The sequence below is a fragment of the Pleurodeles waltl genome, chromosome 4_2, assembly GCF_031143425.1.
Source record: "Pleurodeles waltl isolate 20211129_DDA chromosome 4_2, aPleWal1.hap1.20221129, whole genome shotgun sequence".
Taxonomy (NCBI): domain Eukaryota; kingdom Metazoa; phylum Chordata; class Amphibia; order Caudata; family Salamandridae; genus Pleurodeles; species Pleurodeles waltl.
In genome coordinates, this window is record NC_090443.1 from 489562627 (window position 1) to 489576963 (window position 14337).

At 49.9% G+C, this 14337-nt stretch overlaps 1 protein-coding gene across 5 annotated transcripts in view; it reads right to left on the reverse strand.

Moving 5' to 3' along the window:
* RGL3 (ral guanine nucleotide dissociation stimulator like 3) overlaps positions 1 to 14337 on the reverse strand; it is a 319494-nt gene that overhangs the window by 45149 nt on the left and 260008 nt on the right. For all 5 annotated transcript variants that reach the window (XM_069231883.1, XM_069231882.1, XM_069231881.1 and 2 more), the window contains one exon: positions 940 to 1143. In XM_069231883.1, coding sequence (XP_069087984.1) covers positions 940 to 1143 — 204 coding nt within the window. The remainder of the gene's footprint in view (positions 1 to 939; positions 1144 to 14337) is intronic.

Consider the following 14337-nt stretch of genomic DNA (forward strand, 5'->3'; position numbering starts at 1 on the left):
TGTTCACAATGTCTACATACCCCCCTCCCTGCTTGCTCTTGTAGTGTGCTCGCCATTTATGCATAACCACATCCCTGCTTGCTCTTGTGGTGTGCTCACCGTGTATGCATAACCCTCCCAGCCAGCTCTTGTAGCGTGCTCGCCATGCATGCATAACCCTCTCCCAGCTTGCTCTTGTAGTGTGCTCGCCATGCATGTATAACCCTCCCAGCCAGCTCTTGAAGTGTGCTTGCCATGTCTGCATAACCCCCTCCCAGCTTGCTCTTGTAGTGTGCTCACCATGTTGCATACCCCACACCTGCTTGCTCTTGTATAGTGCTTGCCATGTCTGCATAACCATACCCCTGCTTGCTCTTGTAGTGTGCTCGCCATGAATTGCATACTCCACACCTGCTGGCTCTTGTAGTGTGCTCGCCATGTATGCATAACCCCCTCCCTGCTTGCTCTTGTAGTGTGCTCGCCATGTTGCATACCCCACACCTGCTTGCTCTTGTAGTGTGCTCGCCATGTATGCATAACCCCCTCCCTGCTTGCTTTTGTATAGTGTGCTTGCCATGTATCCATAACCCCCTCCCTGCTTGCTCTTGTAGTGTGCTTGCCATGTTTGCATACCCCACACCTGCTTGCTCTTGCATAGTGTGCTTGCCATGTCTGCATAACCACGTCCCTGCTTTCTCTTGTAGTGTGCTCGCCATGTCTCCATAACCATATCCCTGCTTGCTCTTGTATAGTGTGCTTGCCATGTATGCATAACCCCGTCCCTGCTTGCTCTTGTATAGTGTGCTCACCAAGTATGCATAACTCCTTCCCTACTTGCTCTTGTACAGTGTGGTCACACTCCCTACAGGACTCACCAGATGCGAAGTACAATGCGCTCATTCTGCCATCAGTACTCGTGAAAATCCCGTGTACGCCAAGCACACATTGGCCACAACTCACCAGTATGCTCTTGTAGAGGTTGCCGTGGTTGTTCTCCATGCTGACTCGGATGATGCAGAGGTCTGCAATTTGCTGGTTGTAGACCGGAAGGGATGATACCCTTGCCACAGGCTGCTTGGGCTGGGTGGGACTCACTGCAGGGGACGAGGAATCATCCAGGGAGCAAACTGAGGTGGGACTGTTTAAGGGCAGATCCAGCATGCTCTGCGAGATTATCATGGATAAAAAATAAAACCCCATTAAGGAAGAATAGAGTTAAGAAAAGGAAACATCTAGCTAGATAAGACATGGCATTGAATAAGAGTTTGGACACTGCTATATAGATAGTCAGTGCAACGTGAATTGATAACCCTATTGCAAAACAGAAGGACGTGCCACACAGTGAGGCCTGCTTTGTAAGCTCAGTTCAGCTATTGGACTTTGGCATTATCCACATTTTAGTAAAAGTATTAAAATGACACAGATGTAAATATCAATAATACTTTACAAAGTTAAAGGGACTTGTGTAAAGAGACATGAAAATCCAAGGCCATTTCAAGCAAAGCCATTTGGAGACTAAGGGGCATATTTAAGATCCTCTAGCGCTAACTTAGCACCGCCATAGCGTCATTTTTTTGTTGTTAAGGTGGTGCTAAAGTGACTTTTCTGCTGCTCTATATTTACAAAGTGACGCAATGCCTATATTACTCCACTTTGTAAACCCTTGTGCTACATTATGCCTGTGCCAGGCCTAATGCATGCAAGGGGGGGGGGGGGTTCCGGCTCTAGGAGAGCCGCAAAAATGTAACAGATTTCATTGCGCCATTTTTGGTGTCACTTTAATGCCTGCTTAGAGTAGGCATTAAAATGATGCTCCCATAGTGAGCTCTAGGCCTCCTTGCACTTTTCTGCACTAGCGGCAACTTTTTTTAAGCTAGTGTAGCAAAGCACCACAATAGCGTCCAAAATGTTGACGTTATTGTGCTAACGACCACCATGGTGCGCGTATCATAAATATGGCGCATCTATGGTGTTGTTAAGTGCCGGTAAGGGTGGGGGGGACAAGAAAAGTGGTGAATCATAGCTGATGCGCCTCACTGGGTGCTGCTTTCTTGTTATGTCTCACATCACCATGTACCATCCCCTTTCTGAGAAGCCATTTGGCAATTTGCTTCCTTTGAAAGCATTTCTTTCTTCTCTGTCCAGCCTCAATAAGGCAAGTCCACATTAGTGCAGATGCCAGATCCTGTATTTTCGCAAAAGACTTTCCAGGCAATAATTAGTCAATATTATTGTAGTGCTTTCCTCACATGGGAGAAAAAAGTAGGCGGATAAGGTCTCAGTTATGAGTGGCCTGAAATAATCCTTTTTTAATGCCCTGCCCCAGAATGACTGCTACCTGGGTCCCAGGTAAGTTTAGGTGTGGGAATTTAACAGGCGCTACAAGTTTTTGGGGATGTGGGGATCTGTTGTTTCTGCACCGATTAGCACGTTTCCCCTGCTATTCTAAATGAAGATTTTGGCTGCTTTTAGCAATGGAAATCCCTGTGTGAAAAAGCACAAGTCATAATTCAAATGGACCCGGTAACTACTGCAACCGGGCAGATGGGAATTTACGGGCCAAGCGTAATCAAGGAATCTGGGTCATGCAGATGACAGACCCACATTCCAAAGTCTCTCGTCTCCTTCTTCCTGGTCCTTTCACAGTGCTTCTCTGACCCCTTACAATGTGTCAGAGCCATATTACTTCCTTGAACTTGACAAACCTGGCATTCTTTCTTCCTCTGCATATTGTCCAACCATATTTCCCTCCGTCACAGAAACTTAGTAGTCCTGACCACCTTTCCATCCTTGTTTGTTCTGCCACACCTCTTACGTCCTTATGCATTCCTGATCCAACCTATCTTTCCTCAGCACTTCCCAGCTCAACCTGAGCCCTTCCCGCTCAACCCCCTTGACAGCCTGGTACAGAATTCCACTGGTTTCACTGAAACTCCTCTCTCCTTTCCTTCCAACTCCAGGAGTCCTGGCCCACCCATCTCCCACAGAGACAAGTGACAATCTAGACACCCCCTCGCCTCCTTTTTGTTATGGTTTAAATCTTTTTATTAGAATGAGTGAATACAATGCCAGCACATCAAGCTTCTGTCACAGGCTTAAATCGAGCATTTTCAACAATTTTTGACAGCATGCAAAACAGCCTTCCCCTCCTCCCACCTTCCTGGGACACTCAAGCCTATGACTGAGACACGAAGAAAATGTCTATGCACACCAAATTTCACTGTGATGGGTTCCGTTTGTTGAAGTTGTTTTCGCTAGTATCAACAGCCTCAGGTATCTGGGGGGCATAAGTCCCCCATATTCCTGGGAGAATAATGTAATAAATTGTTTCCACAGTTCCAGTATGTGTCACTCTGTTGTGTAAGATCCAGAGAAAGCTTCTCCATATCTAGGATGTGCCAGAGCCTGTGGAGCCAGGCTAAATGAGTGGGAATCATGACCGTGCCCCAGTGTGCCAAGATTACTTGGTGTGCCGCTCCTAGGGCTAGCCCAATGCATCAACCCCTGCGAGATTTGAAGATGAATGTGATATGTCTGGGCAACCCCAGGATCGTGTACACCGGGAAGCGGGGTAGTTGTGTCTCCATGTGTGTAACAATGTCTTGTAGTACCTGGTCCCAGAATTGCATCACTTTGGGGCATTCCCAAAGTATATGGAGTAAAGTGCCTTTGTAGCCGCATTGTCTCCAACAGTCAGCTGAGCGTGTGGTATAACATTTGTGTAGTCGATGGGGTGTGTGGTACCATTAGGTAGGGATTTTCACCATGGTAGTGATTTTCACCGTGGTTTCAGTGCTCATGACGTGGTCGTGGTCCTTACTCTGTAATGGATCTCCCCCCCAATCTTTAGGGCTCAGTACCATACCTGTTTCCCGCTACCATTGCATTTGCCCTGATGGTTTCGGGAGCAGGAGTGCCGTAAGTCATATGCAGTAGAGATCAGATGTCATGCCCTTTTCTGTACGTTTTGTGAGCAACCATTTTTCATGGGGTGTTAACGTCCGTTGGGCCCCAGGCTTTATTGAAGGGTGTGTCACCCAATGTCTAACTTGGAGATATCTGTGGTGCTCGGATTCTGACAAAGTGAAGCTCCCTCGAAATTCTTTGAAGGGAAGGATTCCCTCATACCCGAAGAGATGGCCAATGGAACGACATCCCCTCTCCTGCCAGCAATGAAATGCCATCTGATTCAGCCCAGGGGTAATGTCTAGGTTGTCTCGGATGGGTGTCAAGGGTGTGGGGAAGGTGGTGAGGGCAGCCACCACTGCCACCTCATCCCACGCCCAAAGCAGTGACTTTGTGACCGGAGAAGAGTATAGTCCCCACGGCCGTTGCAGTTTAAAGTGGAAGAGCACTTTCCACAAGTGTATTCCAGCAATTGCCCTGTCCTTTAAGAGCTGCAAGTTTTCCGACTACTCCATGACCACTCAATCAGATACTGGAGTTAAGTGGCTTGAAAATACAGTTTTAGATTTGGGACTCCCAGTCATTAAGGGTCTATAGGTCTGTTGGCAATGCACTCATGGGTGCTTGTCCACCCACGCAAATCAGGATAACGGCTGTTGTAGGGCGTTGATCATGCCCGCTGGTGGGTCAAGCGGTAGGGTTTGAAACAGGAATATAATCCTGGGAAGAATGGTCATCTTGAGCGCCGCTATTCGACCAAACCAGGAGAGCAGGAATGGGCACCATCTGGCAAGGCCCTGTGTTATTTGAGCCTGCAGGGTGTCATAATTCAGTGTAACCGTCTCAGTCACTTTCAGGGACAGCTGAATCCCCAAATATGGTCGGTCTTTGTCCATTGGACCGGGAAGCTTCCCGCCAGAGTTGACTCCATCTGCGGGGACACTGTGAGATTAAGGGCTTGAGACTTGGCGATGTTTGTCCGAAATCCCACCACTATACTGAAAAGCTCCACTTCCCCTAGGAATGCCGGCAAGAATGTTTGCGGTTCATCTAAGGTCAGTAGGACATCGTGCACCTAGAGGCATATGGTGTGGCCTTCACCTGTGATGTGTGGATTTTCTTGCACTTTCTGAGCGAAAGGCACCATATAGAGCACAAATAGTCAGGATATCGGGAACTAAGCTGAAGTCCTCCTGTTGGCCCTGACTGTGGCTTTGGGATGTGTGTAGTTGCTCAGCACCCAGGTATGAAAGCGAGGCCTGTAGCCAAAGGTAGTGAGAGAGGCTGAGAGAGAGGGCCAATGGACTCGATTGAAAGCCTTATGGCACTAACTTTATCATGATTTCGGGATGAGATCAGCTAGCCTTGTCAATAAAGTGCAGAATCCGCTTGGCATTATCTCTGCATTGCCTCAAAGGAATGAATCCGGCCTGATCCAGATCAATCAGTCCGGACATCAGCGGACCCAAGCGCGCCGCTGGAACCCCAGTACACAGCTTTACGTCAACATTAAGAAGGGATATCGGCCTGTATGATGCACATTTCCGGGGTATTTACCCTGTTGAGGGATTACCACTATAAAAGCGTCGCTCATGGATGCGGGAGGGTTGTATGTGTCATCCACTGAATTAAACCCCTGACTCAGCACGGGTGCCAATATATGACAACAAGTTTTATAAAAGCCGTCCAGAAAGCCATCTGGGGGTGGAGGTTTATGTACTTTCAGACGCGCAATAGCAGCTATAACTTCCTCAATATGGAGGAATAATCAATTTCTTCAGCTTGTGCCGGAGTGAGCCGAGTAAGATTCCCTGCTTGAAGGTACCCTTCCACCGCACCTCAGGGTAGAGACTGTGCCGAGTATAACTTGCTGTAGAAGTCCCTAAATTGGGCCGCTATCAGATCATCATTCCGAATCTCAGAACCATCCTCTCGGAGTATCATCTCGATCCCGGATCCCTGGCACTGGACCCACAGCATGTTGGCCAGGATTCGTCCACATCTGTTCTCTCTCACATAAAAGGTGTGTCTAAGGCGGGGCAGCAAACATTCTGCAATGTCTAGATCCAGATGTGCTTGCTCACTTCCTCTAGCTGCCGCCATATTCTAGGGGCGCCTGTGCGTTGATGGCTCCGCTCCAGTTCTACAATCTGCTGCTGCAGTTGTTCCCTTTTTCCACTGCAGTTTATTGTCACCTGCGGAAATTGCTATGAAGGTGCCTCTGATCACCTCTTTCAGCGCGTACCACAAGACTGCCACTGGTGTGCCACCTGTATCGTTAGTCACCAGATAAAGAGCTGATAGCCTGCTCAGTTTGACTGACTACCTCTGGTCGGTGTAGGAGTGTTTCCCTCAAATGCCAGTGTCTACGCCCTTATGACCCCTGAGGGAGGGAGAGGTTAAGTACAAACGCCACATGATCCAACAGCAAGCAGGGCTCAATCTCAACTTTGGTAACTAAGCCCTTCACCTCTGTGGTGCCTAAGAAGTGATGGAGTCTAGCGAACGTTTTGTATGCGTGCAAGTAGAATGTGTATGCCCTCGTGTGTGAGATTGCCATTCGCCATAGATCATGAAGTCTCATCTCCTTCAACCATTGGGTCCCCCTCTTTTGTGACCTCTCCCAAAGCCCAGCTCTGGTAGGCTGAATGGTCCATGTCATTGTGGAACACAATATTGAGAACCCCCTCCAGCAACACCATCGTCTCCTTAGTGCACATGGTGTCCGCCACTGCTGTACAAAGTAAGGCCTCCTGGGACTCATTGGGGGCATATATGATGCCAACTATCATGGCCTGTTCGCCAACAATCAGCTGGAGGGCCATGAGCCACCCCCTTAATCTCTGCTATCTTCTCCACCACTTTTTCTCTAAAGTATTTGGAGAGCAGAATAGCCACCTTTTGTAATTAGTGGAGGAGTGAAACAGTTGAGGGAAAACCTTAGATCGTAAGCAGGGTCTGTCCCTGGCCAGGAGATGTGTTTCTTGCAGAAGGCATATATCTGCTAATATGTGCTCTAAGAATGCAAGAATGACCCTTCTCTTCACAGGGTTGTTAAGACCCTTCACATTGAGGGCCACTATGCAGAATAGATCATGTGTAGCGGATGAGTTAGGTATGTTGCATCACTGTATTTCCTCTGAGTGAGTACCACTGTCACTGTGGATCGGGCCTGCTTATGAATTCCTATCTCAGTATATGTGCTCCTGTCAAGACAGGTCGTCTGCTCGGTGCATGTGTCCCAAAACATTAGCCCAAAAACGTAACAATAAATTTGAACAAGAACAATGTCCAGGAGCCTGGCTAGGCCTTGCAACTGGCCGCCCAGGTGCCTTTGGGGTCTCAGCATCGTGGCCTTCGTGCCAGATCTTTCTGTCTATGAGTATCACTCTCCCTCCCGCACCCGCCTCTTTCCATGCCTTCTTGATTGAGGGGCTCTGTATCTCGCTCCGTTCAAGGGAGGCCTCAAGAGTCAGATTCCCCTCCCAGCCTCTCTAGCACTGCTCTCCTTTCTCCTTTCCTGTGCCATAGTGTCTGAGTCAGGTTTCAGAGCACTAGCTGGGAGCGTGTTCTTGCGCCGTTGATTGCACCCAAAGCCCCGCGACTCGCTTAGGTCTGGTGTCCGCTCATTCTTCATTGTTGAGTCCCAAAAGTTCACAAGCCACAGAAAGGGAACAGATTTGGCGGTTCTGACCCTCCAACTGAAAGATGATTCTGAACAGGTGCCCCCAGGAATAGCTGACATTCTGCTCCTTGAGGTAGGATGTCACTGGGCGGAAGTCCCTCCGCTTTTGAAAAGTAATAGCTGACAGATCTTGATACAATGCTATTGGATGACTTCAGAATTGCAGGGGCTGTGTCTCCCTGGCTCTGTAGATTATTTGTTCCTTTACCACAAAGTCGTGGACACAAACCAAAATGTCCAAAGGGCAGGTAGTGGAGGCATAATGGATCCCACCCTATGTGCTCTGTCCACCTGAACCTCCGGTGCAGTGGGCCCCAACAGCTGCGCAAATAAGGCTTTAACGAATGAGTTGGGGGTATCTGCAAGGAGAAATCTAAGTTGGGAGTCTTCACTAACATATCTTTGAGGGAGCGCTCTTTTTTAGAGCGAGCTGTTGCCAAGTTGGGAGGGCAAGGTATGGTAACTGTGCAGCTCAGTCTCTTGTCTGCTTTCAAGTCTGGGAGAGAGTCCCTGGCCACCCGGCTCAGGCAAGCGTAAGGCAGCACTCATGCAAGGTTCCCAGAGCGCGGCAGTCCAGCCCACGCAGAGGGATTCGCCTCAGTGGGGCCGAAGCAGTGCCATGCTCCCTTGAGGGCTCACTTTAAGTGGGCGCTGTCTTGTCCATCTTGCGACCAGAAGCTGGCCCCTTCAGAGCAGTGCAGGTTGGAAGTTGGCCGGGCTCCAGTAACCAGTCAATCTGACCAGTCTTCTGGTATCTTTCAAGGCTGTTCGTACCCACAAGGCCTGACTCAATCCCGGTCCCGGCCTTATCTTGTGCTTCTGTGTCTCCTCAGGGCAGATTCTCTCCCACGAGCTAGGTCCAGTGCGTGGGCCCTGGTGCTGTTGGGGCTGTTGGTATGGGGCTGTACCAGGGAGCGGCAAACCAAGCCCGCATCAGAGCGCGCACGGCCCCCCCGGTACCTCTAGGCGGGGAATAGACTCCACGTGTCACTGCTCCCACAACTGTCCCCGGGAACAGCGGGTCCATCACCCATGCAGTCCTCCTAGTAGGCCCGACTCCTCCCCAGCCTATGTCTCCGCTGGGTCCTGCTGGATATACTTGTCGCTGGCCCTGGGGGGGCCGTGTCCCGCATCAGCAAGAACCCGTCTCGTGCCTGCCTCGTCTTATGCAAGTCCCGGACCTCAACAATGGTCACTTGCGCTGCACCACCACCTGCCCCCGCCAGCCAATCTGTGTAGTCCAGTTAAGAGGCATTCAGGAGGGGAGAACCTTCCAAGGACCATAGAGGAAGTCCTCTTCTCAGCAACTCACCCTGGCCCGGTGACTGCCACCGCACCGCAGGGTCTCGCCGCAGCAGCTGGGGCCCAAGCAGGAGCTGCAGGCCCGGACCAGTCCCTTCTAGCTCTAGCACTGTACTTACAAGTCCTCTGCACATCTCTGGCCCCCTCTGGCGCCACTCTAAACCTCCAATACAGAGCAGACCTCGATGGCTCAGGCCGAGTGGGCCTTCAGCTCTATGTCTCCATCTCCGGCCCTTTCGACACAGCGGGGCCTCCGGTCGCGCCTGCCATCTTGCGCACGGTGATGTGTATGCTCGCCGGTGTACTGCTCCGTGCGGCTCACCATCTGCGTAGGTGTAGTTAGGGCAGACCTCCTGAGTCAGGTGATGCCAGGAGGCATAATGCAAGGGGCCCCCAGGCTTTTTAGCAGCTTTTGGCAGGGATCAGCAGGCAACAGAGAGAGAGAGAAAAATATCTCGTCTCAACCTGTCGCCTCCTTTTGAAACCTAGTCAGTCAGCGGAAATCAGCCATGGCAGCACAAGTGAGAAAGCTCTAAGGGGAGCTCTGTGAAATAGAGAAACTGCCTACTGATGAACTTGCCAAGCAATTAATGTAAAATCTATAGACCTGCATCCCCCAATGGGATCTGGACCTGTCCAGCTTGGTTTATTTAAACTGTAAAAAGTCAACATCCTGGAATACTAGTGTATCATTTTAAGGCAGCTGTCCCACCTTCATGTCCACACCACCACCGTAGAGGGCTGTGCCACAGTCAGCACATGCCTTCCACACCAACATGAGACAAGGCCAAGTAGTAGAGAGCAGTGGGTAGCTCGCACACTGAGAAAGGATGCAGCAGTTCAAATCCACCACCTCAACAAAGGAGAATGATCTGCATGTGATATCTCCCACTTTTGTGAAGGATGATTCAGTCTTCTTTCAGCCCAGGCCACAACCAAACAACATGAAGTGGTAAAGTTTGCCGCTAGTGTCGGAACATGGCTCTCTATATGATGCACTAAAATGAAGTACACTGTGTAGAGAATCCAGTGAATCCCCAAAGGTTTGCAGAAATAGATAGAATGCCCTATTTGTGGTAGTGTGGGCATGCAGTTAGGCTTATCAAGGTGTCAGGTTAAGCATTTCTTAATGCTCACGAGGTAATAAATGAGACACACACTCAAAGAATAAATTTGAGACCAAATTAGAAAAATAACAAACAAGTGACCTTTGGTAACAAATTATCTGGTAGAGACATGATCTAGTTGCAGATTCCTTACCTTAGAATTCCTTACCAAAGAATTTCCCCTAGGCGTCAGACTAGATCTGGAGATTTTTCTTCGAGCAGTACCTTTGCGCACCGTCAGGTGGTGTTAGTCGACTCAGTGTCCGTCATTGGCGTCGTGGTCACCGTGATGACTTTACGGTCGTATATAGGCGCCATCCTGACTTCAGTTTCTTTTCACGACTTTCCATGCCAGAAGCGCGGAACCATGAACAACACAGATCCTGGTGCATCAGAACCAAGGTCCTTAAAAAGGGGAAATCCCTGTCCCTAGAAATCAGTTCGCTGAGTAGGGAGGATGGGTGAGTTTGTAAGGAATCTGTAGTTAGAATATGTCTCTACCAGATATTTCATTACCGAAGGTAGGTGACTTGTTCACCTGATAGAGACTTCCAGTTGCAGATTCCTCACCTTACAGTAGATACCCAAACAATACCATCGGAGAAGGGTCTGCAAACTAAGATCATGCAGGACTGAACAACCAAAATAGCCGCCCCTGACTGTTGAGGCAGTAGCGTTTAGTGAACTGTGCAGGGACACCCACTTTGCTGCCTGGAAGATGTCCAGGACTGGATCTCCAAGTGCCAACGCAGTGGCTGCAGCAGTTGCTCTGGTAGAATGAGCCAGCAAATCCTCAGGGTGTTGCTTCTTAGCCAAAGTGTAGCACATTTTGATGCAGAGAACAACCTACCTAGAGATGGTCCTTTACTGCACCGCGCATCCTTTCTTTTCACCCACATAACCAACGAAGAGTTGATCATCCACCCAGAAGTCTTTGGTACGATTAAGTTAGAACACAAATGCTATTTTTGGATCCAGAAGATGGAATAGCTCCACTTCATGAGAAGGATGTGGGGCGTGTAAAAAGTAGGCAAGGTGATGGATTGGCCTACATGAAAGGGCGTGACCACATTAGGTAGGAAAGAGGCCCTGTTACAAAGCACCACTTTGTCAGGATAGACAGAGATGAAGGGTGGCTTTGAAGAAAGAGCTTGCAGCTCACTCACTCTATGTGCAGAGGCAATAGCTACAAGGAAGGCTGTTTTTAAAGTGAGAAGCCGAAGAGGACAATTATGAAGAGACTCAAAAGGAGGTAACATGAGGAAATTGAGTACCAAGTTCAGATCCCACTGGGGCATTATGAACTGGGTAGGCGGAATAATGTGGGTAAGAATTTTGGGGAAGCTCCCAACAATTGGAGATTTAAACAAGGAGAGTTGATCAGGTAGTCTGAGGAAAGCAGAGATGGCAGACAGATAACCCTTAAGGGTGCCCAAAGCAGAGCCCTGCTGGGCAAGAGAAAGTATAAACAAAAGAACCTCCGACAACGGAGGAGAAAGGGGATCAACAAACTTGTTGGTACACCAAGCCACACATTTATTCTGACAGGCGTATGCTGTTTTGGTTGAGGGATGCCTGGCTGACAAGATAACATTACAGACTTCAGGTGGAAGGTCGAAAGCTGTCACCTGCTGCCACTCATTCTCCACACAAGAAGGTGGAGACTGGACAGATTCGGGTGGAGAACCGTACCCAGTTGCTGCGACAGAGGTTACCCCCAAAGAGGCAGTCTGATTGGAGGATCGATGGCCATGCTCAGAAGCTTGGGATATCATTCTCTTTGTGCCCAGTCAGGAGGCACAAGATTACTTGGGCCGATCGTTCTTGATCTTCTTGAAAACTCTGGACAGAAGTTGTATTGGCAGAAAGGTAAATAGGAGGCCTGAGTTCCACTCGAGACAAAAAGCGCTTGAAAACTCTAAAGCGCAAAACAGCTGACATTGCAAGATCTGTGCAGAGGCGAACAGATCTAACCAAGTCTTTCCTCACTGCTGAAAGAGATCTTGCGCCACCTCCGGATGGAGACATCATTTGTGATCAACTATGCCTTGACGGCTGAGTTCATCTGCTCTGGCGTTCAGAGAGCACGCCAGAGGTTGAACCACCTGGGATATGCCCTGATGTTCCAGCCACGTCCAGAGGCGCAAAACTCTTGACAAAGGGTCCACAACCCCGCCGCACTCCGCCCTGCTTGTTGCAGTACCACATGGCAGTGGTGTTGCCTGTACACACGTGCACCACCTTCCCTTTGAGAGAGGGAAGGAACGTTTTCAATGCAAGCCTGATCGCCATGAGCTCCAGAAGATTGATGTGGAGCCCAGACTCCGCAGGAGACCATATGCCTCTGATCTCTGCCTCCTCAATGTGGCCAACCCATCCAGGAGGGATGCTTCTGTCACTACCGTCAGATCTGGTTGGGGAAGGGAGAGGGAGCTGCCTTTGACCCAATCGTGGTTCAAAAGCCACCACTCCAGATCTTGTGCAGTTCCCTCTGAGATCTGGACCATATCTGGAAAGATTCCCATGATGCTGACCCCACATGAACTTCAGGTCCCACTGCATATGCCATCTGGCATGTTTTACTAGGAGGATGCAGGAGGCCATGAGACCGCGCAGTCTCAGCCATTCTCATCGAAACCCAGGACAGAGACTGAAACATCAGTAATATAAGGTGCATTATCTAGACTTGCCGCTCGGGAGGATAGGCCCGAAATTGCAGAAGGAGGAGATTGAAACCACTAGCCAGCGCAGATGAGCTGTGACCACTGCCATCACTTTCGTGAACACCCTAGGGGCACTGATAAGGCCAAAGGGGAACACAGTAAACTGAAAGTGCTAGTGACCTACCACAAACCGCAAGTAACATCTGTGGGCAGGCAGTACGGGAATGTGAAAGCAGGCGTTCTGCAAGTCCAACGCTACCATCCAGTCTCCAGGGTCCAGGGCAGATAGGGCTTGGGCCAGAATGGGCACTGTGAACTTCTCTTTTCTGAGGAAGAGAATGAGGGACCGGAGGTCTAGGATAGGATGGAGGCCTTTGTACTTTTTGGGCACCAGAAAGTAGCAGGAATAACCACAACCTACTTCTGTCACAGGGACTGTATCTATGGCTCCCTTGACCAAGAGAACCGTAACATTCTTGCGGAGAAGTGCCAAGTGGTCTTCTGTCATCTGATTGTAGGGTGGTGGCATGGCTGTAGGGGTCGTTTCAAAGGGTAGGGAGTAGCCCTTCGGACAATTTGCAAAACCCACCTGTCCGTCGTGATGGATTCCTAGTGGTGATGGCGAATCCTCCCTCTAACTGGTCCATGAAGGAGCAGCGGAACTCGAAGGTTTGGAGGCTGCAGCAGGGGGGTGGTGGACTGGGCGACCGCTGGCTCCCTGATCCATGGAAACGTGGGATACCGCATCCTCACCCACTCAGAGGCTGGGTAGCATGCACAGCACCGTGGCTGGAGGGAAATGGATGCAGTTGGGTGCCCCTTCCCTAGCCACAAAAGGGGCGAAAAGCGGACTGAGGGTGACGAGGAGCAGCTGCGAGGCCAAGAGACTGAGCTTCAGCCCCGGGACTCCTTAAATCACTTGAGGGCTGAGGCCGCTTTGTCTCCAAAGTGATGGTTGCCATCAAAAGGCATGTCTATATGCGATTGTTGGACATCCCCAAAAAGCCAGATGTCCTCAACCAAACATGGCCCCTTAAAGCCACCATTGTCGCATACGATCTGCCTTGCGAGTCAGTTGTGTCTAGCCCACAACGAATCGTGAACTTGGCTGCTTCTCTCCTGTCAGCAACAGCTTGGGAGAGAATAGCCAGGGCCTCACCTGGAACCTGTGACAGCATTTGCACGACCGTATCCCATAAAGTATAGGAGCAGCAGCCCAAAAGGCATACGGTGTTCATGGACCACAACGCCAGACTGGAGGACGAGAATACATTTTTCCCAAGTTGGTCGAGTCGATTTGATTCCTTATCTGGGGGTGTGGAAGGGAATGCACCAGAAGAGGAAGAAACCTGGAAGACCAAACTCTTGTATTGTTGGGTAAAGAATTTACGGTCATTAGGCACAGGCCTATGGCGGCAGGCGATTGTACTGTTGACAGGACGCCGTGTGCTGAGTTTAGACCACTTTCCAAGTAGAACATCAGTGAGGGCTTCGTTGAGGGGCAAAAGGGGTTCAGACGTAGAAGCCCCAGCCTGAAGCACCTCAGTCAGAAGGTAGGTCCTGACAGCCACCGAAGGCAGATCGAGGCCCAGGATCTCAGCCAATCTTCTCACCAACACTGAATATGAGGCTCCCTCCTCTGTAGCCATGGTAGGTGGAGAAAGCATGCCAGCATCACGGGAGGTGTCAAGACCAC